Source organism: Diabrotica virgifera, chromosome 9, assembly GCF_917563875.1.
Source record: "Diabrotica virgifera virgifera chromosome 9, PGI_DIABVI_V3a".
NCBI lineage: Eukaryota > Metazoa > Arthropoda > Insecta > Coleoptera > Chrysomelidae > Diabrotica > Diabrotica virgifera.
Window position 1 is genome coordinate 537895 of NC_065451.1, and position 27549 is coordinate 565443.

The following is a 27549-nucleotide window of genomic DNA, read 5'->3' on the forward strand; positions in this document are numbered from 1 at the left end:
AATTAATTGAAATATTAAATGATAAAGGATTTGATAATTAAGACGTACGAATCATAGAAAAATTATACTGGCGTCAAATAGCGACAGCTTGCATAAATGGAAAATCATCAGAAATATGTAAAATTCAAAGAAGTGTTAGACAGGGTTGTATACTGTCCCCACTGTTATTCAATTTATATTCAGATAGAATATTTAAAGAAGCGCTGCATAATTTGGAATGGATCTTGAAAGTTCTAGGAATCCTAATAAATTCAATCAGATGCGCAGATGATACAGTTATTCTAAGTGATGACACGAATGGATTGTAATGCCTTTTAAATGCCATTGACACAGTGGGAAGAGAGTTTGCCCTAAACATAAACTGTTCAAAAACAAAATACATGGTGTTTAGCCGTTTGGCACATCAAGATTCATGGTTAAAAAATGTTGATGGTCATGTAATTCAAAGAGTACCCAGTTTTAAATATCTCTGTTGTCATATTACTGAACAACTATGTAGATCCAGAAAGAGGTAAAATTTAGAATCGAGATAGCCCGCATAACATTTTTAAAAATGAGGTCATTCTTCTGTAATGATAACTTGCAACTTTAACTTCGAAAGCGCATGATTAAATGTTACATTTGGTCAGTCCTCTTATACGGTGTCGAAGCATGGTCATTAAAAATATCTACCATTAATCTTTTGGAGGCTTTTGAAATGTGGCTGCACAGACGTACACTAAAAATACCATGGACGGCTATGCTGACAAATATGACAGTCATTTAGAGAGCAAATGCTGCTCGCGAGCTGCTTGATAATATCAAATGTAGAAAGATGGCTTATTTTGGACACGTAGTAAGACTGATATTCTTCAATTTATTATGATGGGTAAAATGAAGGACGCAGTGGGAATTGGTAGAAAACAGGCCTCTTGGTTGAAGAACATCAGGGAGTGGACAGGCATAAAGAAAGTACAGCAATTATTTAGAATAGCTCTAGACAAAGACAGTTTCGCCATGTTAATCGCCAACGTCAAGGGGACTTGATAGGGCACGTTAAGAAGTTAATAATCTGAGGTTCTTTTAACCCGGATGTTCTTCTTCTTCCTAGACCTCGCTTTACAAATATTTTTTCTTGTAGGATGGCATGTAGGAGGCATATCTGGATTCATTTCGCATAATGTGTCCAAAGTATTCCAACTTTCGAGATTTGATGGTGGTTAATACCTGTCGGTTCTTTCCCATTCTTCTCACGAGTGTTAAGAGTACGAAATTGGAAAACTAAGGAGAAGGATAGGAAGGAATGAAAATTGATCCTAGAAGAGGTCAAGACCGACCATGGGTTGTACAGCCAATAATGATGGTGATGACGAGTCTTACCTTTAGATTTGTCCACATCCGTAAATGCCCCAGTGAAATACTTATTGACCCTTCTGTGGGCTTTAGGACTGCTTCCGGGAGAAGTAAGAGGTGAAGCCGGTAAAGACTTGCTGTTGCGTCGCCTTGTGCCGTCGTATTTCTCCTCCATGGGCTCCACCGGATAACAGGTTCGTAGGCCCAGACCTTGGTTGGAAATCATCTGCGACGCCACCTTGATTATGGAAGAACCGCATTTGGCCGCTTCTCCTTTGAATCCGTCGTCAGTACCGGGCGATTTGATTTTCATTTCTGAGCTCGTTTGAGGTGGTACGTCTGAAAGACAATAACGAAAGGTTTATAAATATGTCAGAAACAGAGGAGAATATCTTGGTTATGAGTTAGTTTATGTTTTACAAATAAGTAAATAGAAATAAATCAAACCATGAGTTTTAACGTTGATGAATGTTTTCTGAAGAAACAAAATTAAACTGGCTACATAAAACATATTTTGATCTCGAGAAGGCACAAAAACGAACGAGGCAATAGAAAAAAAGAAAACGTCATAAACAAGATCAAAAAGGATAGAAAATACACAATATCATTTCTTTTCATGTTTTGTCCCCCGATACTTATTTTTGTAATTTTCCTCAATTTCTTCTAAGAGTTTTTCACTATATCTTTCTGAAATTGTCTTAAACTAAACAATTAACTCCCTTGTATTTACTTCTGTAGCAAAGTGTTCTAGTTTTCCTTCCTCAAACAATTCTCTGATATTCCACGTTCCCATCTGTATATACTGTTATGCTCTGTATCTCTCTTTTATGAGATTGATGAGCAAATTCTTAATTTAATTAATTACTCAATTATTTTAATTACTGCTTATGTAAAACAAAACCAAATTTAAATTAAATTTTCTAATAAACTTTATTCTCAGGGCTATTTTATTTTTGATGCTTTACCTTTGGTTTGTGGCTTCTGGTATCTCTAGTTGCTTACTCCGTCCAATACAAAGCAGGGAAATTAAACACACTCAATGTCATATAAATGTTAAAAAATATTATTTATTTATCCAATATACCATAAACATAGGATTTAAAAAATATGCTAAAATCTAAATTTGTTGCAACTATGGCTCATCTACTAAATTAAGCTTTAATTCTGATATCTCCTCTGTTTTAACAAAAAAAATATTTAAATAATTCGTTATTTATTCTTACAAAATTTAATAAAATTTACTTTTCTCTTTTTGAATTGATTACTTATTTTTTCTTTAAAATTTGGACTGACTAATTATGTTATAGAATTGTTCAATACAAAAATTAAGCAAATATGGTGTGGATATAAACAAACTCTCTCCGTTTCACAAATGATTTGACTAACCTTTTTGTTTCTTCTCTACTCTTTTCCCGGATTGCGTCGTCCTCGATTCTCCCACACGTACTCTTAGGTAGGATGTTGCGAAAGGTCCCTCTCGTCCAAACTGCTTCACAAACAAACAAACAGGACTCGCTCGAATTCTCGACTCAGTTTTCTCTCTGCTCGATATCTTGTGCAAATAGATACCAATCGGCTACTCCTTCTAGACAGAAACAGAAATCTTCCTCGGACACAGGAAAATTAACTTCTCGAACCGGTCAACGATTTTGTTTCAACTTGATTCTGCTCGCAAAAGGCAATTTTCACCACTTTACACTGACTTCTCACTTTTCAAAAAAACTGGACTGCTGTCTCCCGATATTCATTTCACAGTGCCTATGTTCTCTCCTGTCAAAATCAGACTCCACACTCATCCCCTCCATCCACCATTTTCCACAATTCACAAAACATCCTTTCTACCCACTACCCCATATTATAATGTCTTAAGAACCAATTTAATTTGTATATAACTTTCCAATTTGTTAAATTCCGGGAGACATAAAATTACTTTCGTTTCTAAATAAAAAGCCTTACATTCTAAACGCAATAAATTTTTTACCGCTTAACCTTCTTCGAATTTTTTATAAAATGTCTTATTGTCCATTGCAAAGCGAAATAAACTGTATTGTCGTAATCTGACCGCACCATTGTTTAAGTCCGTTTCCACGAAAACACTGATTACTCACGAAATTATCCTATTACAATTTTTGGTCATATACAGGGCGATGAAAATCTATAATTTCGTGGTCTCTGATATAAATATATTTTTTAAATTTTTCCCAAAAAAAAATTATACAACAATACTTATCCTTTGCTAAACTGTTTTTATTTTTTGTTACATTACGTACTTCTCGTTTTCCTTTTCTATGCCTTATCGTTACCGTTGCGTAGTCATTTTCTATTTTATTTGCTGGTTTTTTTAACTATCTTTGCTATTTTTCCAGTGTTTCTCTTTCTCCATTTCCATATTTCGTGGTCGATAAATATTTTGAAATCCAATCTTAACATGCTTTCCTTTTGTTCTTTCGTCCTTTGCATAGTTCCTGATTTTTTCTTGCACATACATCTCTTTTACTTTGGTCATATCGTCATGTATAAAAATCTATTTTTCATGCTCTTCAATTTATTTTTCGTAACTATTTTTCTTTTTCTCTATTACTTAACTAAACATGTTTTCTCTCCCAATTTTTTCGCTGCATTTACTGTTATTGCAGCTCCTATTTCTCTCCCGATAAAATTCTTTATTGTCTCTCGCAATTCTCTCTGCCCATTATTTTTTATTGTGAGTTCTTGTTTTTTACTCGTTTTTCTCTTTCTATTTTTCCACTCTGTCTTTCATCAAAGCGAGCTCGATTTTTAGTTGCTCCATTCCACGGTTTGTTCATTTACTTTCTTCAGTTCTTGTATTTATTTTTTGTATTCTTTTTGTTTTTATTTAGTCGAGTAAATCCTTGTTCTCTGACCTTATTCGAGGAAATGGAGCATTTTGGCTCGCAATTTTTTCAAGCATGGATTTACTTGAAATTTTCACAGAAGGTAGGGAATAGTCCAAGGATCATTTTCTATATCATGCCGCTGTACGCCAAAACCTTGGGGGTGGTTGCCACCCCATCTCGGGGGCAGGAATTTTTTATTACATTTTAACTATGTAAATCAATGTAGAAAGTAATACTAAGAAAAAAATGTTTTTTACATTTTCTTCGTAAAACTAATATTTTTCGAGTTATTCGCGCTTGAAAGTAACAGTTTTTCGTCGAAAAAAATCGACTTTTTTAGAGGGTTTTTGTAAATATGCATTTAATCAAAAAAACTGCAGATGACAAAATTGTATCTTTTAGTAACATAAACTAAATTCTTTTTCTATGATATCTTTAAGACCAATACAAACCGAGATACGCCATGTTAAAGGTTAGCTGTTCTCGTCAAATGCATAATTTGAAATATTCAAAGCCAAATAACGGGAAAACTTTGCATTTTTCAAGATTAACTTTTTTCAAGTATACAATTAAACCTTTCAAAGAAGAATAATAAAAAAATTCTAGCATGAAAATACAGTGACTTATGATCAAAAAAAGGTCGGTACCTGCTTTTCTCTACGAAAAAATCAGTGAAAATAACCCCCTAACTACCCTTCTAATTAAAAATTGGTCTTCACCTTTCTGTAATTCTTTGTATTATCAATACGCCCAAGAAGTTTAACCTATTTTAGAAAACTAAGAGTTTAAAGAAAAATTGATTTTTTGCAAATTCGTATTTTTTACCTTTTACTTCAAAATATCTCCGAAAATACTGGAGATACGAAAAAAATGACACACTACTAAATTGTAGCTTTTATAAAAACTAAAATTATGTTGTGCATAGATTTTCATTGCAGTGAATAGTTAGTGAGATATAGCTGTTTAAAACCTCTATGTACGAGCAAACATCCCCTTATTCGAGCCCTTTAAACCCACCCCAATTAAAAACTAAGGGATCTAACGGAATTTAATTTACACATTCTTATAGCTCTTCAAAAATCCTACAAAATTATTTTTGAAAAAACTTTTTATCGCCAAAAGTGAAGGAGCTATGTTTATAAAACGATTTTTTTTTCGAAATTTTTGAATAGTCCGCTTATGGAACATTTTTAATGCATGTATCTGGTTCACAGAACTGGTTCGTATACTTCAAGATGACTTAAAAACTATTTGCATTTGTACTTCGTATTTTTGTGTAAATAAATGTTTTTGTAATTCTTTAATTCTACTTTTTTTCTGTATAGATCTATTGAATTATCTACTTATAAAAATTGTAATGTCCTTAAGGGTGATTTTTAAGGGTTGAAATATTATATTATACCCTAAAGCATAAAATAATCATTATTTTTAGCCAATGAAAACCAAATTTGACCCATATTAAAGTTTACAATGTTTTTACATAATTTTTGACAATAAGGGGTAGTTTACACCCCTAAAAATAATCGACGCCCTTGAGCATGTTATAGAATATGAAGTACAGGGTGAGATGATCCTAATCCCAAATTTTTATGTAAATCGATGCAAGCCGAAATTATTCTTTTAGGATAAGTAATTTTTTATATATAGCTCCAACAAGGGTGTTTTTAAGGGTTGAAATATTATGATAGTATATTTTAAAGCATAAAACAATCATTATGTAACTAATAAGAACCAAATGTTGACAATATTAAAGTTTAAAATGTTATTTTATAATTTTTTACAAGTAGTTTTTTTAGGGGTAGTTTTCACCTCTAAAAAACCAAAAGCGTACTACGGCTTAATATAGAAAATGAACTAGAGGGTGAAATAAGCCTAATCCCAAATTTTTGTACAAATCGATGCTGGACGAGAAAATTGCAAGGTTTTGCCATTTTTTCAGTTTCATTTCCTTCATGTTATTCGTTATGTTGTCTAACATTTTCGTCATTGCTTCCATTTTCTTCTTTTTTTGGTATTATTGGTGTCTTTTTTGTTCTATTACAGATATCAACTTCTGACTCATCTATTATAGTAGCTTTCCTCGTACCTTCATCTGTCATGGAACCATCCGAATCACTTTTTTTGTACTGCGATAAGAACCACTGCCTAGGTTGACCCTTCAGAGGCTTAGTTCTTCCCAGTAAAGTTTATTACATATCTAATTTAAAGTCTACTAAATTTAACTCTAAGTTAAATTTAAATACCTAATACTTAAAGTAAAGAAATCGTTACCTTGACCGCTTCGCAGATATTTTTGGCAAGGGACTGGATGTTGCGAGAAATCTTGCTTTTTCTTTGTCACTGTTGCCACCGTGATGTTTTCAGGTAGATTAGTGGTTGTTATGGTGGTGGTGGTGGAAAAGTTCGATTCCGGTTTCGGTCTTCTGTAGTACAACATGAAGCTGTCGTCCAGTTCAGTTGGTGAAAAAGTACTTGGGTCTAAGTCGAATCTACAAAAAACAGTATTTATAGAGACCGGAGGTAAATTTATAAACGATTAAAATGCAGTTTTATTGACGAGAAATATTTTTTTTCGAGAAATACCTAATGTGCGAGATCAAAAAAAATACATTTTACCGTCTACATGTATGTGTTAATTTCCTCATTTGGAGTCTAAATACCTACGTCAGATAAAAGGAATCGTCAAAGTACCTACTTTAACGCTATCAGAAGAATTTTGGGTAAATATTTAGTATGTAATTAACGATTGCTTATCGAAAACTAGAAGTAATTTACCAATTTGTTGTGACACAATAATCAGAGCAAAATAGTTATTTATGTAATAAGGGCATTAAGTAGATGTTTATGCCCTAGGGTGACTATCTTGGTGACTAAAAGCACGTTCACATGTTAAGTGCTTAACGCGTGTTTTGATAACGCGCGATTACAACTATGTACATACATTTTTCATTGTTAAACGCGCGTTAGGCTACGCCCACACAAGTGATAATTTACGACGCCGCAGAGCAGTAAAATGAAGCGCGACAATGGGTCCTACGGTGAGTTAGTGGATGGCCAGAATGAGCTGTAGTCCGTTCTTTAACGGTAAAATATTGCAAAACCTCTAAATTTTAAAGAACCGCTTGGATTGACATGAAATTTGGCATACACATAGCTAATAAGTCAACGAAAAAAGTGATATTGTGCCGATATGTGCTTTTGCCCTGGGAGTGGTTTTCACCCCCTTTTGGGGGTGAAAAAATATTCGTCCAAAGAAAGTCAGGAAATGGATAAACTGCCTAATTTTAAATAACTTTTGTTCTATAGAGTTTTTTCACTAAGTCAATACCTTTCGAATTATTTGGCAGTGAATATGTTCATTTTTTCAACAAAATAACCACGCTTTTAGACGGTTTTTCGCAAATAACTCAAATAGTAAGTATTTTGTCGAAAAAACATTATTAGCAAAAATATAGCCTGTAAAAAATTTAAAAAAATTGTGTATATATCATGTCTGTGCACCTAGTATGTAGAAGCAGAGTTACAGCTAATGAAAAATAGGTTCATATTCGTCAAATTCCAAATGGAATACTTTAACGTGAAATAACCAAAAATGAAGCACATTTCGGGGAAAACTCATTAAAAGTTATTTAAAGTGTTTAAAAAAAGTTTCATTTTTGTTTTATAAAAAAAATTACTAGCATCAAAATTAAACAATTTACGCTCAAAATAAAGTTAGTCCCTTTTGGTTTTGGTAAAAAAATCGAGAAAATCACCTCCTAATTAGTATCTTAAATGAACTTATTCGTTACGACCTCACAAGTTTCTTGACTCGTGTATATATTGTTTATATGATCTGTAAGTTTCATCGGTTCAAAGTCCTAATTATTGAAAGGGCTGTAGTTAAAAGGGGTTGAACAAGTCACTGATCACGAATGTATGGAAATTTAGAAACACCAAATCTTAATCAATTTTTGTCTAACAGAAAAACAAAAAAATACATGATATTCAAAAAAGTAAATCTGACTTTTTTTGTTTTTCGAGATTTTTGGTATCTCTAACAACTTTTAAGTTATTTTGAAAAAAAGCATATTTTTCAAAATTTAAATAAATTTTACTTTGAAACCAAATTTTTTCAAAAATAAGCACTTTGAATCGATGAAACTTACAGATCATATAAGCACAACATAAGTAAAATAATTTGTGGAGCGGTAATGATTAATTTCATTTAAGTTGCTAATTAGGGGGTGGTTTTCCTTATTTTTTTTTTGCAAAAACAAAAGGGACCAACTTTATTTTGAGCGTAACTTGCTTAAATTTAATGCTAGAAACTTTTTGTAAAAACAGAAATAAAGCTTTTTTTAAACACTTTAAAAAAGTTATAATGGATTTTCCCCAAAAAGTGCTTAATTTTTTGGATATTTCACGTCGAAATATTCTATTTGAAATTTGGTGAATATGAACCTATTTTTCATTGGCTATAACTCTCGTTCTACGAGATCCAGAGACCTAACGCGTACACCATTTTTTTACTTTTTTATAGGCTATATTTTTGTTAAGAACGTTTTTTTCGACAAAATACTTACTTTTTGAGTTATTTGCGAAAAACCGTCTAAAAATGTGGTTATTTTGTTGAAAAATAAACATATTCACTCGCAAATAACTCGAAAAGTGTTGACTTGGCGAAAAAGCTCTATAGAACAAAAGTTACTTAAAATTAGTCAGTTTACCCATTTCCAGACTTATTTTGGACATATATTTTTTCATCCCCAAAAGGGGGTGAAAGTCACCCCCAGGACAAAAGCACACATCGGCACAATATCACTTTTTTTCTTTGACATGTAAGCTATACGTATGCCAAATTTCATGTCAATCCAAACGGTTCTTTAAAATTTAGAGCAAAAACCGTGAAAGAATGGACTACTGTAAAATATCTCGCAGCAACATCGAACTTGCCCATCTTCGGCGTCGTGTCGCAAACGAATGGACCTGGGTCCAAATTTGTAGCTCATTTAGCCACAACAATTACCAAAACGCTGTATTTACATCTCGCGACACGCAGTAATTTACATCCCCGTCTGGCCATGCTTTTTACTGCAGCTACTGCCGCTTAATTTTACTGCTCTTAAAGCGCTGTAAGACCAGTAATTACCAGTTGGAAAAAATACATTTGGAAAAATCCTCTTCATCACTGCAAAACATCTGGGTTGGTTTGAAAGATCCCGACAAGTATACAGGTAAGTGTCTGCATAGACCATAGAATATCGATATGGAGCCATGAAGATATGGGTGTGTATGGAGCCAGAATGACAACGTTAAAGCGGCATGATGGATGGAAGAGTACGTCAGTTGCTGAAGGATATATAGAGGGTAGTACATCTTCAAAAAATTAGGTTTCATGGATGCTGACAGACATACATTTTGGATCTGGCTTTTCATTACATAAGCTTGATACATAGAAAATAAAAGATGAATCATTATTTGCTGCTCGCAATCTATCTACTACCGGATCTATCCAGAATTGTCAGTTTTATGTTAATTTCAATAAATAATGATATGTAGTTACAATATTTTAATTCCATATTTTGTAACTTTAATAATAAATGTTATCAAGAATTTGTTAAAATTCTGTTTTGTCTTTATGTATGTGCGGGCAATAAAGTATACTATTATGTGGTTGTTTACTAAGTAATAAAAACATAATAATTGACTAGTACGACACAAATAATATTTTTACATGAACTCGTAAAAAGTATGTACTAATAAATAAAAAGTGTAACATACAAGATAAAAATTATTCAATCAGTTGCTAATAGATTATAATGATGTCTTAAAGAAATTACTCTAGGACGAATGCAGTAATAAAATTAAATGAATAATACTGGAATTATCTGGAATATACTACACTGAGGATGTAATTTTGATAGATAACACAAAGGCCGATCGAAAATTAAATAAATAGCCAAGCAGAATAAGTCGGATTGGTAGGAAGTCACTTCCAATTTACCAATATCTGTACCATGCGACGATAAGTACTGAACTTAGAATAAACAACGTATTGTTGACTACAAATACCAACAAAAATATAAATTCAGTAACAACCGTAGACAAAGGTCTATGATAGACTATGTAATAACCAACAGAGATACACATCAATCAAAAATAATCGATTTTAGATGCCTCAACTCAGCAGATGTAGGTATCATCATTAAATATATCAAGAGAGCGACAGCAACACAAACAAATATCATAGTCGAAGGAAAATACAGAATTCACGAAATACAGAAAAAGAATATATGAGAAGATTGCTGAGAACATAATTAACGCAGCAACAGAAGCACTTAGAGAGAGGAAATCAAGGAATACTAACATCAAAAAAGAAAACCTCATGGTTTAGAGTCGAAGTGAACATAAAATGTGAAGAATTTGTTTCCCTAAGAATATAGTCAGATAATAGAACAAGTGAATAGAGTGAAGAAACAACGAATAGAGGAAACAGAGTCGCAGGGTACCTGAATGAAACATGATACAGAGAAAACAAAAAGAAGACTAGAAGCAGCAGAGATGAAAAACCTTTAAAAAAGTTGGTAAGACACTATGGAATAGAGCTAGAAGTACATATATACGACGGATATGCAAAGTGGAGAACATCAAAGACTTGGAAAACAGACTAGAGAGGAATGGAACGATCATATACACCGAATGATAACAAATAGAGTAGTAAAGACGGCAAGAGACTGTTCACCAATAGAAAGACAACAAAAACGATGGAATGACAACTTTCCGAAGGCATATTTTTTTTACATATTACATAATATACAGATATGTTGTTTACTTATAGTACGTTCTTTAAAGGTATAATATTCCAAAACCTGTAAATTTTAAAAAACTGCTTGGATTGACATGAAATTTGGCATACACATAACTAACAAGTCATAGAAAAAAAAGTGATATTGTGCCGATGTGTGGCTTTTTGCCCTAAAGGTGAGTTTCACCCTCTTTTGGGGGTGAAAAATATATGTTCGAAATAAGTCCGGAAATGGATAAAATGACTAATTTCTAAGCAACTTTTGTTCTATAAAGTTTTTTCACCAAGTTAATACTTTTCGAGTTATTTGCGAGTGAATATGTTAATTTTTCTACAAAATAACCACGTTTTCAGACAGTTTTTCGCAAATAAACTCAAAAAGTAAGTATTTGGTCGAAAAAATTCCGATCAAAAAGATAGCACGTAAAAAATTGAAAAACATGGAGTATAATATTAGGTCACTATACCTAGTAGAAGCAGAGTTGTAGCTAATGAAAAATAGATTCATATTCGTCAAATGCCAAATCGAATATTTTAACGTGCCATAACCAAAAAACGAAGCACTTTTTTGGGGAAAAATTTTAACACATTTTAACTTTTTTAAAGTGTTTAAAAGATGCTTATTTGTGTTAAAAAAAATGCATCAAAAATAAACAAGTTACGCTCAAAATAAAGTTAGTCCCTTTTTTTGGTAAGAAATCGGGAAAATGACCCCCTAATTAACATTTCAAATAAACTTTATTGTTACCACTTCACAAGTTTTTTACTCGCGTATGTATTGATCATATGATCTGTAAGTTTCATCGTTTCAAAGTCCTTATTTTTGAAAGAGCTGTAGTTAAAAGGGCTTGAATGAGTCACTTATCACGAGTGTATGCAAATTTAGAAACACCGAATCTTAATCCATTTTTGTCTTACAGAAAAACAAATAAATACAAAATATTCAGAAAAGCAAAGCCGACTTTTTTTATTGTTTACCAAGATTTTTGGTATCTCTAATAATTTTTAAGTTATTTTGAAAAAAAGCATTTTTTTCAAAATTAAATTTTTTAAAAATTTTACTTTAAAACCAAATTTTTCAAAAATAAGCACTTTGAATCGATGAAACTTATAGATCATATAACCACAACATAAGTAAAATAACTTGTGAAGCGGTAACGATTAATTTCATTTAAGTTGCTAATTGGGGGGTGATCTTCCTGATTTTTTTTGCCAAAACAAAAGGGATCAACTTTATTTTGAGCGTAACTTGCTTACATTTGATGCTAGAATTTTTTTTATAAAAACAGAAATAAAGCTTTTTTTAAACACTTTAAAAAAGTTATAATGTGTTTTCCCCAAAAGTGCTTCATTATTTGGAATTTTTCGAATATGAACCTATTTTTCATTAGCTATAACTCTGCTTTTGCTAGGTATAGAGACCTAATATATACACCGTTTTTTTTTTCACTGTTCTATAGGCAATAGTTTTGCTAAGAATATTTTTTTCGACAAAATGCTTACGTTTTGAGTTATTTGCGAAAAACCGTCTAAAAACGTGGTTATTTTGTTGAAAAATGAACATATTAACTTGCAAATAACTGGAAAAGTATTGCTTTGGTGAAAAAACTCTGTAGAACAAAAGTTGCTTAAAATTAGTCAGTTTATCCATTTCGGGACTTATCTTGGACGGGACATATATTTTTTCACCCCCGAGATGGGGCGAAAGTCACTCCCAGGGCAAAAGCACACATCGGCACCATATCATTTTTTTTATTTGACATGTTAGCTATGCGTACGTCAAATTTTATGTCAATCGAAGCGGTTCTATAAAATTTACAGCAAAAACTGTGAAAGAATGTACTAATAGTTTTAAGTTAAGTTCCTAATAATTTTGATTCTTAAATATTTTTTTAGTTATGTTTGTTTATAACTAATTTATATTTATTTCGGATTTTTCTATAGACACACACACAGATGTTTTCACATCTAGGTGTCTTTCTGTACACTACTATTATGCCTACTTAAAATTGTAAATTTTGGTTAATAAATTAAATTGAATATTGAACAACAGACAGAGTGATGTCTACACAAAAAGGAGTTAAGATAAATAAGAGTTTCATAATGCGGAAGTCCGTGGAAATAAATTTTTACAAAAAGAACATTGAACAAGAAAATTTGCTGTGATCAGTTAATGTTCAATTTAAACGTGGACGAAACCATAAATAATTCAAGATTGAGAAGGATATACAATGCAGGAAACAAATTCAAATATCGTCGTCCTAATCTGTAAACTACGTAACTCCACAATTCTCTGAAAATTAGTTATTATTGCCATATCTTTAAAAAAGTCCCTCTTATCGTTTAAAAAAGGACGCACGTCCATATTTTTACCAGATGAGTAAATAGCGACCTCGTTGTATGCACCGTATCTACATTGCAGACGAATTTAGTATGAAAAATACGTAACTCCCTAGGTTGTCATACCACATGACTGACCTATCACTGTTTAGAAAGTGATATTTTTAAGTATTTTCAAGGAAAATATGATGGTATCTAAGTAATATTAAATGCTTATTAAACAATATACAAATAATGTTAGTGATATGTGTATCTATAAAATATTCCCTTTTAGCATCCTGTTTTAAAATGGGAGATACGTAATATTCGCATTAGTCATATTTAGAGAGATAGTTTTTTGTGTCTCTTGCAAAATTTGGATAAATGGAGTTACGCAGTTTACAGATTAGGTCGACGATATGTCATTCTGATTGCGCTATAACGATGACGTTATAGCCTTGTAATACCACAAATATGTCATTCGAAAGACTCACAATGACTTAAAACATTTTCGAACAGCTTTCAAACATAAAGTTGTTGTTGTTCTGAAGCTATTTCCTTGTGGCATTTTTATAATGAACTATTTTAAATGGGAAATAAGCCACAATTTTATCAAAAAAATGAATTTATTAACGTTTCGGCGCCCAAGTCGGGTGTCGTTGTCAAAATACAAAATCAGTATGATTGTGGCTTATTTCCCATTTAAAATAGTTCATTAGAAAGTTGTTATAAATATTACCCAAAAATGAAGAAAAAATGATAATAAAATACGAAATTAATAGAATAATACCAATATACCAATAGCTACCTCCATCTTAACACGTTGTTTCGTGATCTCCATCACAGACACAACAAATAATAATGTACTTCTGCATACTGAATCGTTTGAAGTAAACTAAACAAGTAATGAAAACTCATTTGGAAATTAATGATTTGTGGGCTTAAAACGAAAAAACCCACAAGTTAGTTTTTGTCACTAATGAATTATTTCGCGTTTTTGTCACTGACGAAAAATACGAGGTTTGTACGATAAATAGTATTTAAAGAGAACTAGTAAGAGACCAGATAGAAGGTTTATCCATGGCAAAAATAGTAGAAAAAATGAGCTGGATCATGAAAGAGAGTCCTAATATAATATGGCTATTATAATTAAAGATTGCCCCCCTCTTTGGTGTCGCCTCTCCCGATGGATCGCATTTTACGAATCTTAATCAATAATGGAAGGTAGATGATTGGCCACATCAGGATATCTCAGGAAAGAAGTTTGAGAATAAAGAGACCTGGTGCCTGGTGGTGGTCAAACGAAGTGCAAGAAAAAATAATAAAAAAAAAGAAATTGTATAAAAACCGAAAGGACAATGGGCCTGACCCAAATCTGAAAAATTATAAGGTTGCCTACAAGCAAGCGAAAGTATCATAGCAGAACCTAAAGCAGAAGCGTAGACGTGATGTATTTCGAGTTAAAATACCAGTAAACTGACCAACAAAATAAAAAGAATATAAAAAGAAAGTACCTAGATGAAAATAATACTTCTTTGATCTTGTGAAAAGAAATATGCAATAATTATAAAAACATGAAACCAACAACAAAATAATCCTTTTGGGTCAATCCATGCCAAATGGTCCAATATAAATTAAGTAGGTTGCTTGACTATTTTTAATATCTTTTAATTTTCTACCTTTTAAACTTCAGTCTATAGAGACCACAGAATTCCATTTATTTTATTTTTAAAAAATTTAGTTTGCCGATGACGGCCATTTTTGTTAAAGCGTATCGATCATTTTCACGGAAAACATGGCCCGATAACATGGCCCAATAAAGAGCCCAGGCTCTTTAGCCAATATTTTCACTGAGGTTTGTCCTAGAACAATAAATCGAAAACCAAACTTTTTAGAAAAGTATTCTCTAAAAAAAAAAACGGTTTATAGCATTATCTAATTTCAAACTACCCTTAAGGCCTTAAATGAACCTCAAAATTTGAAAAGGTAAACTGATAAAATTCCATTTTCAGCATTTTTTTAACAGCATAAGGCAAGCCGATAATGGTTTCTAATTTTTTTTCCAAAGACATACGTACATATGTACTTTAAATAAAAAAAAGTTTGAGCTTTGAGGCTGGAGTAAATTTTTTCAAAAAAAATCTCAAAAATGTAATTTTTTGAAAAATCTCAAATTTTGATACCTTATATCTCTGATGGGCACGGATGAAAAAATTTGAAATTTGGCTGAATGTTAGCCCATAGCAAGTAGAAAAAGGTGTAAAAATTTGGAGTTGCAGGCTTACCTCATATAGGGGTTACAGGCCTGAAAAATGGTCAAAAATCAAAATGATCAAAATTTGATCGTTTGCGGGCAGGGTAATTAAAATTCAAATAAACTGTTTAATGAAATAAAAATTAATCTATTTTCACCAGATTTCACAATGAATACAAATTTATACAGGGTGGGCCAAAGAAAAGAGTTCAGCGTGATATTTGGCTAGATTTTAAGGGAATGCCGAATCAGGTCGATTTTTATTTTTAAGTTACAATTTTTTTTATATATATTTCATAAGTCTCCATGACGTGTCATCGTCAGTGACGTCATCCATCTGGGCGTGATGACATAATCGATGATTTTTTTTAATGGCAATAGGGGTCGTATGTTATCTCATTTGAAAGAGTGTTCAATTCTCTGTTCAGTAGCATAAACAATAATATAATTATTTATACAGGGTGGCCAAAAAATAATTTTTGAATTAAATTAATTGACACAAAAAGAAGAATGTAGTAATTTATTTAACTCAAAATACATTTTATTACTGTCATAAAATAGAAAAAAAAAATATTATTTGGCAAATAAACATTGCTTTTCGCTTAAATTAAATGTTCAAACTGTCAAGAGGTAGGTGGGAGGATGTTTGTGATTTACTTTACGCGAAAAGAAATGTTTATTTGTGAAATAAACTTTTTTTCTATGTTCTGACAGCAATACAATGTATTTTTAGTTGTCACAAGACCTCTATTCCCATTTAAAAAAGCATCGATTACGTCATCACGCTCTGATGGATGACGTCACGTAGTATGAAGTATATCCCAAAAAGTTGCAATATAATAAAAATAAAAATGCTATTTCGGCATTTCCTTAAAATCTAATAGGTAACTATTGCCAAATATCGAGGTGGACTCTTTTTATTGGCGTACCCGGTATTTGTATTCGTTGTGAAATCTGGTGAAAATACATTAATTTTTATTTCATTAGACAGTCTATTTGAATTTTAATTACTCTGCCCGCAAACGCTCAAATTTTGACCATTTTGATTTTTGACCATTTTTTCAGGCCTGTTACTCCTATATGAAGTAAGTCTGCAACTCCAAATTTTTACTTCTTATTCTACTTGCTAGGGGCTAACATTCAGCCAAATTTCAAATTTTTTCATCCGTGCCCATCAGGGATATAAGGGGTCAAACTTTGAAATTTTTCAAAAAATTACATTTTTGAAAGTTTTTTAAAAAAATTTACTCAAATCTCAAAGCCTAAACTTTTTTTATTTAAAGTATGTACGTATGTCTTTTCCAGAAAAAAATTACAAACCATTATCGGCTTACCTTATGCTGTTAAAAAAATGCCGAAAATGGAATTTAATCAGTTTACCTTTTTCAACTGTAAGGTTCATTTAAGGCCTTACGGGTAATTTAAAATTAAATAAGGCTACAGGCAATTTTTTTAGAGCATACTTTTCTAAAAAGTTTGGTTTTTGATTTATTGTTCTAGGACAAACCTCAGTAAAAATATTGGCTAAAGAGCGAAGCCATGTTTTCCGTGAAAATGATCGACACGCTTTAACAAAAATGGCCGTCATCGGCAAACTAAATTTTTAAAAAATAAAATAAATGCAATTTTGTACTCTCTATAGACTGAAGTTTAAAAGGTAGAAAAATAAAAAATATTGAAAATAGTCAAGCAACCACCTTTGGACAACTTGGCTTGGATTGACCCTTTTGAAAGAGAACAAAATCTTAGAAAAAGAGGTAAAAATCGAAATAAAAGAAGATAAAAAATTGTGGAACGAATACATACTACTCATATAAGAAAAAACGTAACAAAAATATGAAAGATACAAAATCCAGATAATAAAGGTTAAAGAAATAGTCAAAAATAGGAAAAAGGAAAGCTGGGATAAGTTCGGAGAATAAATGGAAGAAAACAGTAAAGCAAATGTAAAAATTGGTTTATATAACATCGAAAACTCTACGAAACAACAAATAAATACAGCTAAGACAAGTAATGACCAAAAATGGAACAATTTTAACCGATGATAGGAAATGGAAAAGGACGAATGGAAATATAGGGAACATTTCAAACAGTTACTGAGCGGAGACCAAGGAGAAGCAAACGAAACTGAAAACAACGTAATTGACGGATCAGAGGAAAACACTGAAGGAAACAGAAGCTGTACAGGAATACGAACTAGAGGAAGCAATAGGAAAGATAAAGATTGGGGAATCTCCTGGAAGCGATGAAGTTAGTCCAGCAATGTCGACATATATATAGGAGAGAAAGTAAAGAAAATATTACTATAAATCCTAAATCTCTTCTAATCTAAACAAGCAGGGAAATAGAAGATACTGTCAGAAAAACAGGTTTATATTATTGTGCGTACTTTATGATACATTAATAACAGTTATCTTAAGACATGAGAAGAAAGTTATGGTTTTTTGTTTTGTCTAATGTCACATATGTACAATTCTAATGTTTTATGTTACGCAACCCTTTTGAGGTTATGATTTGCGCTTATCAACAAACTATTTACGAACTTTATGAGATTATGAAAGTATGATGGTCCATCAAAATATTCACCTGTCCTTTATTTCGGCACTCATTTTTGCGTTATACGTAAAACACTTGAAAACAAACAATTTTCAAAGTTATAAAACACCAAACACCTAAATTCCAATCACAAGATAAAGATAACACAAGCTCATCGAAACATTATCGCAATGTTCAAACAATGTTGAATGTTGGCTCGTTCGCAGGTCGAAATACTTTTTCCGCCTCACTTTTGGGGATCTAAATGCATCACTCACGTTCATATCAAGCGCTCACATGATCTTTCGCTCTCGATGTAATTCATTTTTATTTACTAGATTTATGTTTAACGCGCGGCGTCACAAGTACAGCGGTTGCCAACTGAATTGGCGGCGGAATACAGGAAAAGACACAATTAACTAATAAAATAGAACTCTTTTTAAATTGGGGAAATTTTTTAAAAAATTTACATGGAATATTTAAAAAGTGAAAACAGTATAAAACCTAGTTGACATCTACATTTAACCACGGTAACGTTAAGGTTTCAATCACGGTAATGTTAACATTTTAACCACGGCTTTTGTGCCTGCTACTTCCTCTGTGGCCTTTTGCATCTCTTCCTCCGTTGTATTGGGTGTGATTTCCTGCACCAAGATGCTTCTCCTGTTCCCAGGCATAATCCTGTTTCTATGAGCTGTATGGTTTTAAAATCTATCAGTAGAGTCCTAACCTGGCTGTACACCTCCTCCTCCTTTGCCTGGGCCTGGTCGATCTACACGATCCACCCAACAAAACTGCACGCGGAGTCTCAACGTCCACAAAGGAAAACGATACAGAATAGTGATGTTGATTATAGTTACTTTCAAGTATTCGTTACAAATCGATACTTTTGTATAAAGTAATCGTTTAAAGTATTCGTTACTTTGATTACTTTTGTTACTTTTGTATTTGAGTACCGGTAATTAGACCGGCAGTATCGTCGCCCCCGCTAGCGAAATTATTCCGATTCGATTTTTTTGCACAAACTTACTCAAAAAGATGTCCTTATAACATATCCACAGGGTGCCGGACGGTGCCGTGGTAGAAAAATTGTTTAAACAATTTTTTTTTAACAAATTCACAAAAATAATTTTTTCATTTCGAAAAAATTTTTTTTAGATAAATTGGCTTATTCTGAGCAAAAAAGGTCTCCCGTCATTTTTTTCTAAAATTGATTGTTGTCGAGTTATATGCGATTAAAAATTTGAAAAATGCGAAAATGGCCATTTTCAAGGCTTTTCAAGGCTATATTTAATAACTCGATTAAACATTATTATTATGAAATTCAAAAAGTCACCAAATCAAGTTTCAAATCCCTTCTTCAAGGTCCTGAAGAGATTTTTGTCATTATTTTATTAGAAAGCTGTTATTTTTAATTATTAACAATTAGCGCTATAGTCCAGGATTTATCGTCGCCCCCGTTAGTGAAATTATTCCGATTCCATTTTTTGCAGAAACTTACTCAAAACGAGGTCCTTATAACATATCCACAGGATGCCGGGCGGTGACGTGGTCTCTAAAAATTGTTTAAACAATTTTTTTTTTAAACAAATTCACAAAAATTATTTTTTTATTGCGTACGATTTTTTTTAGATAATTTGGGTTATTCTGAGCAAAAAAGGTCTCTTGTGATTTTTCTCTAAAATTGATTGTTGTCGAGTTATATGGCCATTTTCGCATTTTTCAAATTATAAATCGCGTATAATTCGACAACAATCAATTTTAGAAAAAAATCACAAGAGACATTTTTTTGCTCAGAATGTCCCAAATTATCTAAAAAAAAATTTGTTCGAAGTGAAAAAATTATTTTTGTGAATTTGATTAAAAAAAATTGTTTAAACAATTTTTCGACCACGTCACCGCCCGGCACCCTGTGGATATGTTATAAGGACCTCGTTTTGAGTAAGTTTCTGCAAAAAATGGAATCGGAATAATTTCACTAACGGGGGCGACTATAAATCCTGGACTATAGCGCTAATTGTTAATAATTTTAAAATAACAGCTTTCTAATAAAATAATGACAAAAATCTCTTCAGGACCTTGAAGAAGGGATTTGAAACTTGATTTGGTGACTTTTTGAATTCCATAATAATAATGTTTAATCGAGTTATTAAGCCTTAAAAATGGCCATTTTTGCAATTTTCAAATTTTTAATCGCATATAACTCGACAACAATCAATTTTAGAAAAAAATGACAAGAGACCTTTTTTGCTCAGAATAAGCCAATTTATCTAAAAAAATTTTGTTCGAAATGAAAAATTATTTTTGTGAATTATTAAAAAAAAGATTGTTTAAACAATTTTTCGACCACGGCACCGCCCGGCACCCTGTGCATATGTTATAAGGACCTCTTTTTGAGTAAGTTTGTGCAAAAAAATCGAATCGGAATAATTTCGTTAGCGGGGGCGACGATACTGCCCGGTCTAAATCATATTAGTCTAGGAGCTAGTGAACCCTCCGACTAACGGTCGTCCTGTAAGGCTAGAAATTTTTCTAGTGATAATTCATAGCACACCAAGGCTAAAAACCATGACCTGGCAGACATCAGCGGTGCACGTATCTACCAGGTGAATCGAAAAGTGCAAATTTTAGGGGGTAAAATAAACTTTCTCCTGTAAGGTTTAAATTTAAGTATGTGTTTGAGTAAGTCATTTAGAAGAAATGTGTACAATGACAGGCGATTCTGAAGAGCATAAGACCTTGCCAGGCGAGGGGAAAGATTAGGGGTTTTTCCTAAAATTATTCTTTTTGCATCGAACAAATTTTTTTTAGGTTTTTTGAATCATTCCAAACAGAAAACGTCTTTAGTGATTTTTCTCGTAAGTTAATAGTTTTTGTTATACAGTGAGCACGTAAAGGTTGGAATAAATTCATTTTCTCGAGAATGGACGATTATGGAAAAAAATCCCAAAACAGGTCAATTTTTATTTTAAAATTACGACTTATTGGCATACATATCATACAAGTGACGTCACCCATCTGGGCGTGATGACGTCATCGATGATTTTTTTTAAATAAGAATAGGGGTAGTGTGATAGATCATTTGAAAGGTAATTCAATTCTCTATTCAGTAATATAAACATTAACTTAATTATATATATAGGGCGTCCAAAAAATTTTTTTTTGAATTAAATTTATTGACATAAAAAGAAGAATGTATTTAATTCAAAATACATTTTACTGCTATCAGAAAACAGGAAAAAATGTTTATTTAGCAAATAAATATTGTTTTTTGCTTAAATTCAATATTAAAGCCGCCACCCACCAGCCTCGTGACAGTTTGAACATTTAATTTAAGCGAAAAGCAATTATTATTTTTCAAATAAACATTTTTTTCAGTTTCCTGAGAGCAGTAAAATGTGTTTTAAACTAAATAAATTACATACATTCTTCTTTTTATGTCAATAAGTTTAATTCAAAAAAAAAATTTTTGGACACCCTGTATAAATAATTATGTTAATGTTTATATTACTGAATAGAGAATTCAATTACCTTTCAAATGATCTATCACACGACCCCTATTCTCATTTAAAAAAATCATCGATGACGTCATCACGCCCAGATGAGTGACGTCACTAGTATGACATATATGCCAAAAAGTCGTAATTTAAAAATAAAAATTGATCTGTTTCGGGATTTTTTTCCAAAATCATCCATTCTCGAGAAAACGAATTTATTCCAACCTTTACGTGTCACTGTATAAGCGATTGAAAATTTTGAAAATTGCGAAATCGGCCATATTTAACCCTAAATCGGACATTTATCTAAAAATTTCAATGTTGCCAAGGTACGTAGATATTCTTTAAACATTGATTGATGAAATCCCGAAGAGTTTTTGCAATAAAATATCGAAAACCCCTTTGTTTTTTTAATTGCTAATCAAGCGGACGCGACACTGTAGTATAAGTGACGACGTTTGAGTTTGCATAAATTCATTATCTCGAGAATGGGCAAATTTCAAGAGAAATCCTCAGACAGGTCGATTTTTATTTTTGAATTAGGACTTTTTGGCATATATATATAATACTAGTGACATCCAACTGGGCGTGATGACGTAATCGATGATTTTTTTAAATAAGAGTAGAGGTTGTGTGATAGCTCATTTGAAAGGTTATTTAATTCTCTATTCGGTAATATAAACATTAACATAATTATTTGTACAGTGTGTACAAAACAAAATTTTCTTCTATTTGTCAAATTTAATCAAGTTAATTTAATAAAAAAAATTTTTTTTTACACCCTGTATAAATAATTATGTTAATGTTTATATTAGTGAATAGAGAATTAAATAACCTTTCAAATGAGCTATCACACAACCCCTACTCTCATTTAAAAAAATCATCGATTACGTCATCACGCTCAGATGGATGACGTCACTAGTATTATATATATATATATATATATATATATATATATATATATATATATATATATATATATATATATATATATATATATATGCCAAAAAGTCCCAATTTAAAAATAAAAATCGACCTGTCTGAGGATTTCTCTTGAAATTTGCCCATTCTCGGGATAATGAATTTATGCCAACTCAAACGTCCTCACTTACACTACAGTGTCGCGCCCGCTTGATTAGCAATTAAAAAACAAAGGCGTTTTCGATATTGTATTGCAAAAAACTCTTTGGGGTTTCATCAATCCATGTTTAAAGAATATCTACCTACCTTGGCAACATTGAAATTTTTAGATAAATGTCCGATTTAGGGTTAAAAATGGCCGATTTTGCAATTTTCAAAATTTTCAATCGCTTATATAACAAAAACTATTAACTCAAGAGAAAAATCGCTAAAGACGTTTTCTGTTTGGAATAATTCAAAAAATCTAAATTTGTTCGATGCAAAAAGAATAATTTTAGGAAAAACCCCTAATCTTTCCCCTTGCCTGGCAAGGTCTTATGCTCTTCAGAATCGCCTGTCATTGTACACATTTCTTCCAAATGACTTACTCAAACACATACTTAAATTTAAACCTTACAGGAGAAAGTTTATTTTACCCCCTAAATTTGCACTTTTCGATTCACCTGGTAGATACACGTGCACCGCTGATGCCTGCCAGGTCATGGTTTTTAGCCTTGGTGTGCTATGAATTATCACTAGAAAAATTTCTAGCCTTACAGGACGACCGTTAGTCGGAGGGTTCACTAGCTCTTAGACTATATCGAGAATCGCATTTCTCAGTATATATTTTGTATTAGTATTAGTAAGATACTTTGATTACTATGATTACTCTTGTATTTGAGTACCGGTAATCACATCGAGAATCGCATTTCTCAGTAATTCGTCTAAGCATAAGATCCGATATAACGACCTTCACCGATCTATTTAATTGATAGAAATTAAATGATATGTAATTGTTCTGTCATTGCTGCTCCACAATATCAGTAATCTCGAGTAATCTGTTTGCATCAATTAAGTATTAAGTGCCAAAAAACAAACCCTCGAAACTCTAGATGACGTACCTTAGCAGTAATCCTGGGCACCCAGGTGCTTCGGAGGTCGGTTCTGATTGCAAATTCGTGTTCAGTGACCCCAAATACCCCGAAATAAGAAAATCTGGCCCTTAAATACTGATTTTAACATGTTTATACATTTTTCGATGCGTTTTAAACACTTTAAAATGTAATAATGCATTTCCACCTATTTTTGTATTGTTTCTTTTTTCCAGACGTCATCCTAATCCTAAATACAATGCAAAAAGTTGCAAGTCTCTATGTACCTACTATATTTAAAAATAGATTTATTCCTGTGTTTTTAGTGTTAAATGCTCTGGTCTAATAAAAACAATGCCATACCTACATGTAAACTTAAAGTTGATGATCATAGTCTAGAAATATTATCATTTCTACATATTTTCCGATCAACCTAAGCTATTTTTTTCTAGGCCTGATAAGAATAGTGTGTATTTATTATTAAAATCTAATGTGTTGCATTTTTATTTTCAAAAGAACTAACATCTGTGAAATTATGTGAATTATCTACCTCGACAAATCGTATAGACATCTGTTTCTGGGTGCATGCTTTGTTAAATGATATACCTCCCTCTGTTTCAGCTACTTCTCAGCGCCCTGTAATACTGTAAAACTCTTCATAGCCTTCGCCCTTCATAGATAAAATTTTAGTTAACTGTACTGATACCGAACACTTGTGGAATACCGAATACCGGTCCGACTCCGATATCAACTGAGTAGATACAATACTCAAAATCAAAATAGGTACTCGCTCTGATACGATTGGTACGAAGTACCGAAGTAATCAGAGTAATAAAAGTAATCAAAGTAACGATTTACCTCTCTGTATAGTAATCGTTACTTTCGGTATTCGTAAGTAACGAGTACTTTGTAACGAATACTTACTTTTTCAACATCAGTAATACAGAATGGGAAACAAAGAGGTAAAAATATTCTGTTACGCAGACGACGCAATATTGATAGCCCAAGATAAGATAGTCTGCAAAAATTAGTCCACAGATTTAACATAAGAGCAAACGAATTCAATATGACAATATCATATCAGAAAACTGAAAAAGACCTATTATGACATAAAATATGCGGCAGAAACAAGACCACAAACAAATAGAACGTTACAAATGATGAGAACAGTTGAAATGAGAACACTGAGAAGTATACAAGGCAAAACTCTACGTGACAGAATAAGAAGTGAAGGCATCAGACAAAACTGTGGAATACAGGACATAGGAAGGTGGGTCAGACAGAGATGAAGATATTAGAACAAACATATAAAGAGAATGGAGGACAGCAGACTCGTTAAGTAGGTAAAAGACCACAGGGTAGACCAGCGCACCAGACCATATACCAGAATGCTGAACCTCGTCGTCCGGGAAAGACTTGATGGCAAGAAACAAGTAGTAGCCTACTAGCATGATCGATCATGCTAGAAAAAAGATGAAGAAGAAAGAAAGAAAGAAAGAAAGAAAGAAAGAAAGAAAGAAGAAAAAGAAGGAAGAGGGGGAGAAAAAGAAGAGTTCTTTCGTAGTAGTCATAGACAGTTTCCTTGGAAACAAGAAGTCTCCGAACTACAAAGAAATTGTAGCCAACATGGTAGAAAATTATAAAAAACCCTGGGATGCAATATGAGCGTCAAACTTCGTTTTCTGGATTTGCACGTTGACTATTTTCCCGAAAATCTTAGAGCTGTCAGCGCGGAACAGGGAGAGAGGTTTCATCCAGGTATAAATGAGATGGAGAGACGTTACCAAGGAAAATAGAGTATTAGAATGATGGCTAATTTATTACTGCTGGACATGAAGAGGGACTTACTCACAAAAATCCATAAAAAGAGAACTATTTTATTAAAAAAAAAACAATGATTGTCTAACGTAAATTATACTGCATTGTTTTTGCATAAACAACTATGTTTTACAGTGTAACTTTCTATTAAATAATATAGTCTCAATTAATATTTTCTCAGTAGTTTTGGCAGCTTCTATAAAAACATTACAAACAAACTCCTTGAAAACCTGACATGCTGGTAAAAACTAAGCACGGACTAGTGATTAGCATACCCTAGTTACTATAAGATACAGATTAAACTTAAAACACTTTTTCATAAAAAAAATAACAAAAATAAAAAGTTATAAATAATTAAATAATTGTTTTTTTATGCAATTTAATTATTATTTTATTTTTGTCACTAGAAGTAAAGCGTTTCTATTACGAGTATTGTCCTTGTAGAGCAAACAACATAATATGACCTTTAAGGTTTAAGGCCAGGGCCCTGATTCTAAATCAAATTTCGACCAAAAACAAGTCGCTTTCAATATGGCGACTGTCGAAATTATTTGACACGGAGATGAATGAATGGCCAAAAGCGAGGTTAGGTTTAGTTTAGATGTGTTTTGTTTATTTCTTGCAAGGAAAACTAAATCAAAAGGTATTATAATATAGCTGGGTTTAATTGAAATTTGCTTGTTTTCAGGAATTAGATAGAATAGTATTAAATTAGAAATATAATAATTGAGAATGTCCACAACATGAATCATCAACTCAATGAAAGATGTGAGGTAATAATCTGGGAAAATTAGTAAAAAACAAGGAAAATTAATTACCAGCTATTTTATTGCTGGACATGCTGAAATCAAATCTTAAGATTTCCTATATTAGTAATATAGCTGTGCAAAGTCCACAGAAAGTGTGCTATTTTGTTTATAAACAAATTAGCGCTCCGAAATATTTTTTTTTATTATTGCTCTATAACTCCGAAAATTTTAACTTTAAACCAAAACACTCACATAAAAATTGACAGTAATTTAATTCTGCACATTGATAATTTATTCCAATTTCCTTCGACGGAAATTTTCTTCGGAAAATTCGGGTTTTCCAAACAAAATCTTTAATTTTCAACTAAAATTTGAGGGAAGTAATTATTTATCAATAATTAAATAATTTGGTGACAGTGACATAAATCTTTTTTGTTATGAGTGTCTTGAAGATATGAAAATTTGTATGTACAAAGAGGACCGGAATTAAAAGGTATCTAATGGTTCAAAGATTAAAATCCTGTTGTTTATAACTCTGTCGCAAATGCCGGTCAAATTTGACCGGTTATACCTGGAATCACTCCTCGCAATTCAATTTGTTTTTCTTCGAAAAGGACACAGAAGCCGTGCTCTTTTGAACAGCGTTAACTTAATTTAATTTAATCTAATATTTTCTGAGGGGTTCTATTTGTTTATAAGCCAAAAAATTGTTTCTTTATAACATTCCTGAGACCGCTCAAATGGTCCAATTTCAATCCTGTAAGGTACGTTGAATAGGTATAGTGCTTTTTTATATGAAAATCATAGTTATTCTGGTGTATCATAATCTTTCTGGTTATTATTTCGACCGAATTTTTTTAATTAACATTTTAATTATTGCTAAACTATTGGTTAGATTGTCGCCGGTCTCCTGATATACAGAGAGGGGCTAAATTATGGAATAAATTCATTTTCACTAAAATGGACGATTTTAGAGAAAAATCCCGAAACAGGTCGATTTTTATTTTTAAATTAAATTTCTTGGCATATATTTCAAACTAGTGACGTCATCCATCCGAGCGTGATGACGTAATTATTTTTTTAAATAGGAATATGGGTTCGTGTTGTAGCTCATTTACAAAGGCGTTCAATTCTCTATTCAGTATTATAAACATTAATATCAATATTTATACAGGGAGGCCAAAAAAAATTTTGAATTAAATTAATTGACGCAAGAAGAAGAATGCATGTAATTTATTTAACTCAAAATACATTCTATTGCTGTCAGAAAATAGAAAAAAATGTTTATTTTGCAAATAAACATTGCTTTTAGCTTAAATTAAAAGTTCAAACTGCCAATAGGTAGGAGGGAGGCTGTTTGTGATTTAATTTAAGCGAAAAGAAATGTTTATTTGTGAAATAAACCTTTT

At 32.0% G+C, this 27549-nt stretch overlaps 1 protein-coding gene across 5 annotated transcripts in view; it reads right to left on the reverse strand.

The window, feature by feature from the left end:
- Positions 1-27549, reverse strand: part of LOC114324891 (uncharacterized) — a 57780-nt gene that overhangs the window by 2558 nt on the left and 27673 nt on the right. For 4 of the 5 annotated variants that reach the window (XM_028272790.2, XM_050662864.1, XM_028272791.2 and 1 more), the window contains 2 exons: positions 6462-6679; positions 1360-1671 (listed from right to left, as the gene is read on the reverse strand). In XM_028272790.2, coding sequence (XP_028128591.1) covers positions 1360-1671; positions 6462-6679 — 530 coding nt within the window. Of the gene's footprint in view, positions 1-1359; positions 1672-6461; positions 6680-18136; positions 18405-27549 lie in introns of those variants that run through there. The other variant, XM_028272793.2, reaches the window with a different exon arrangement.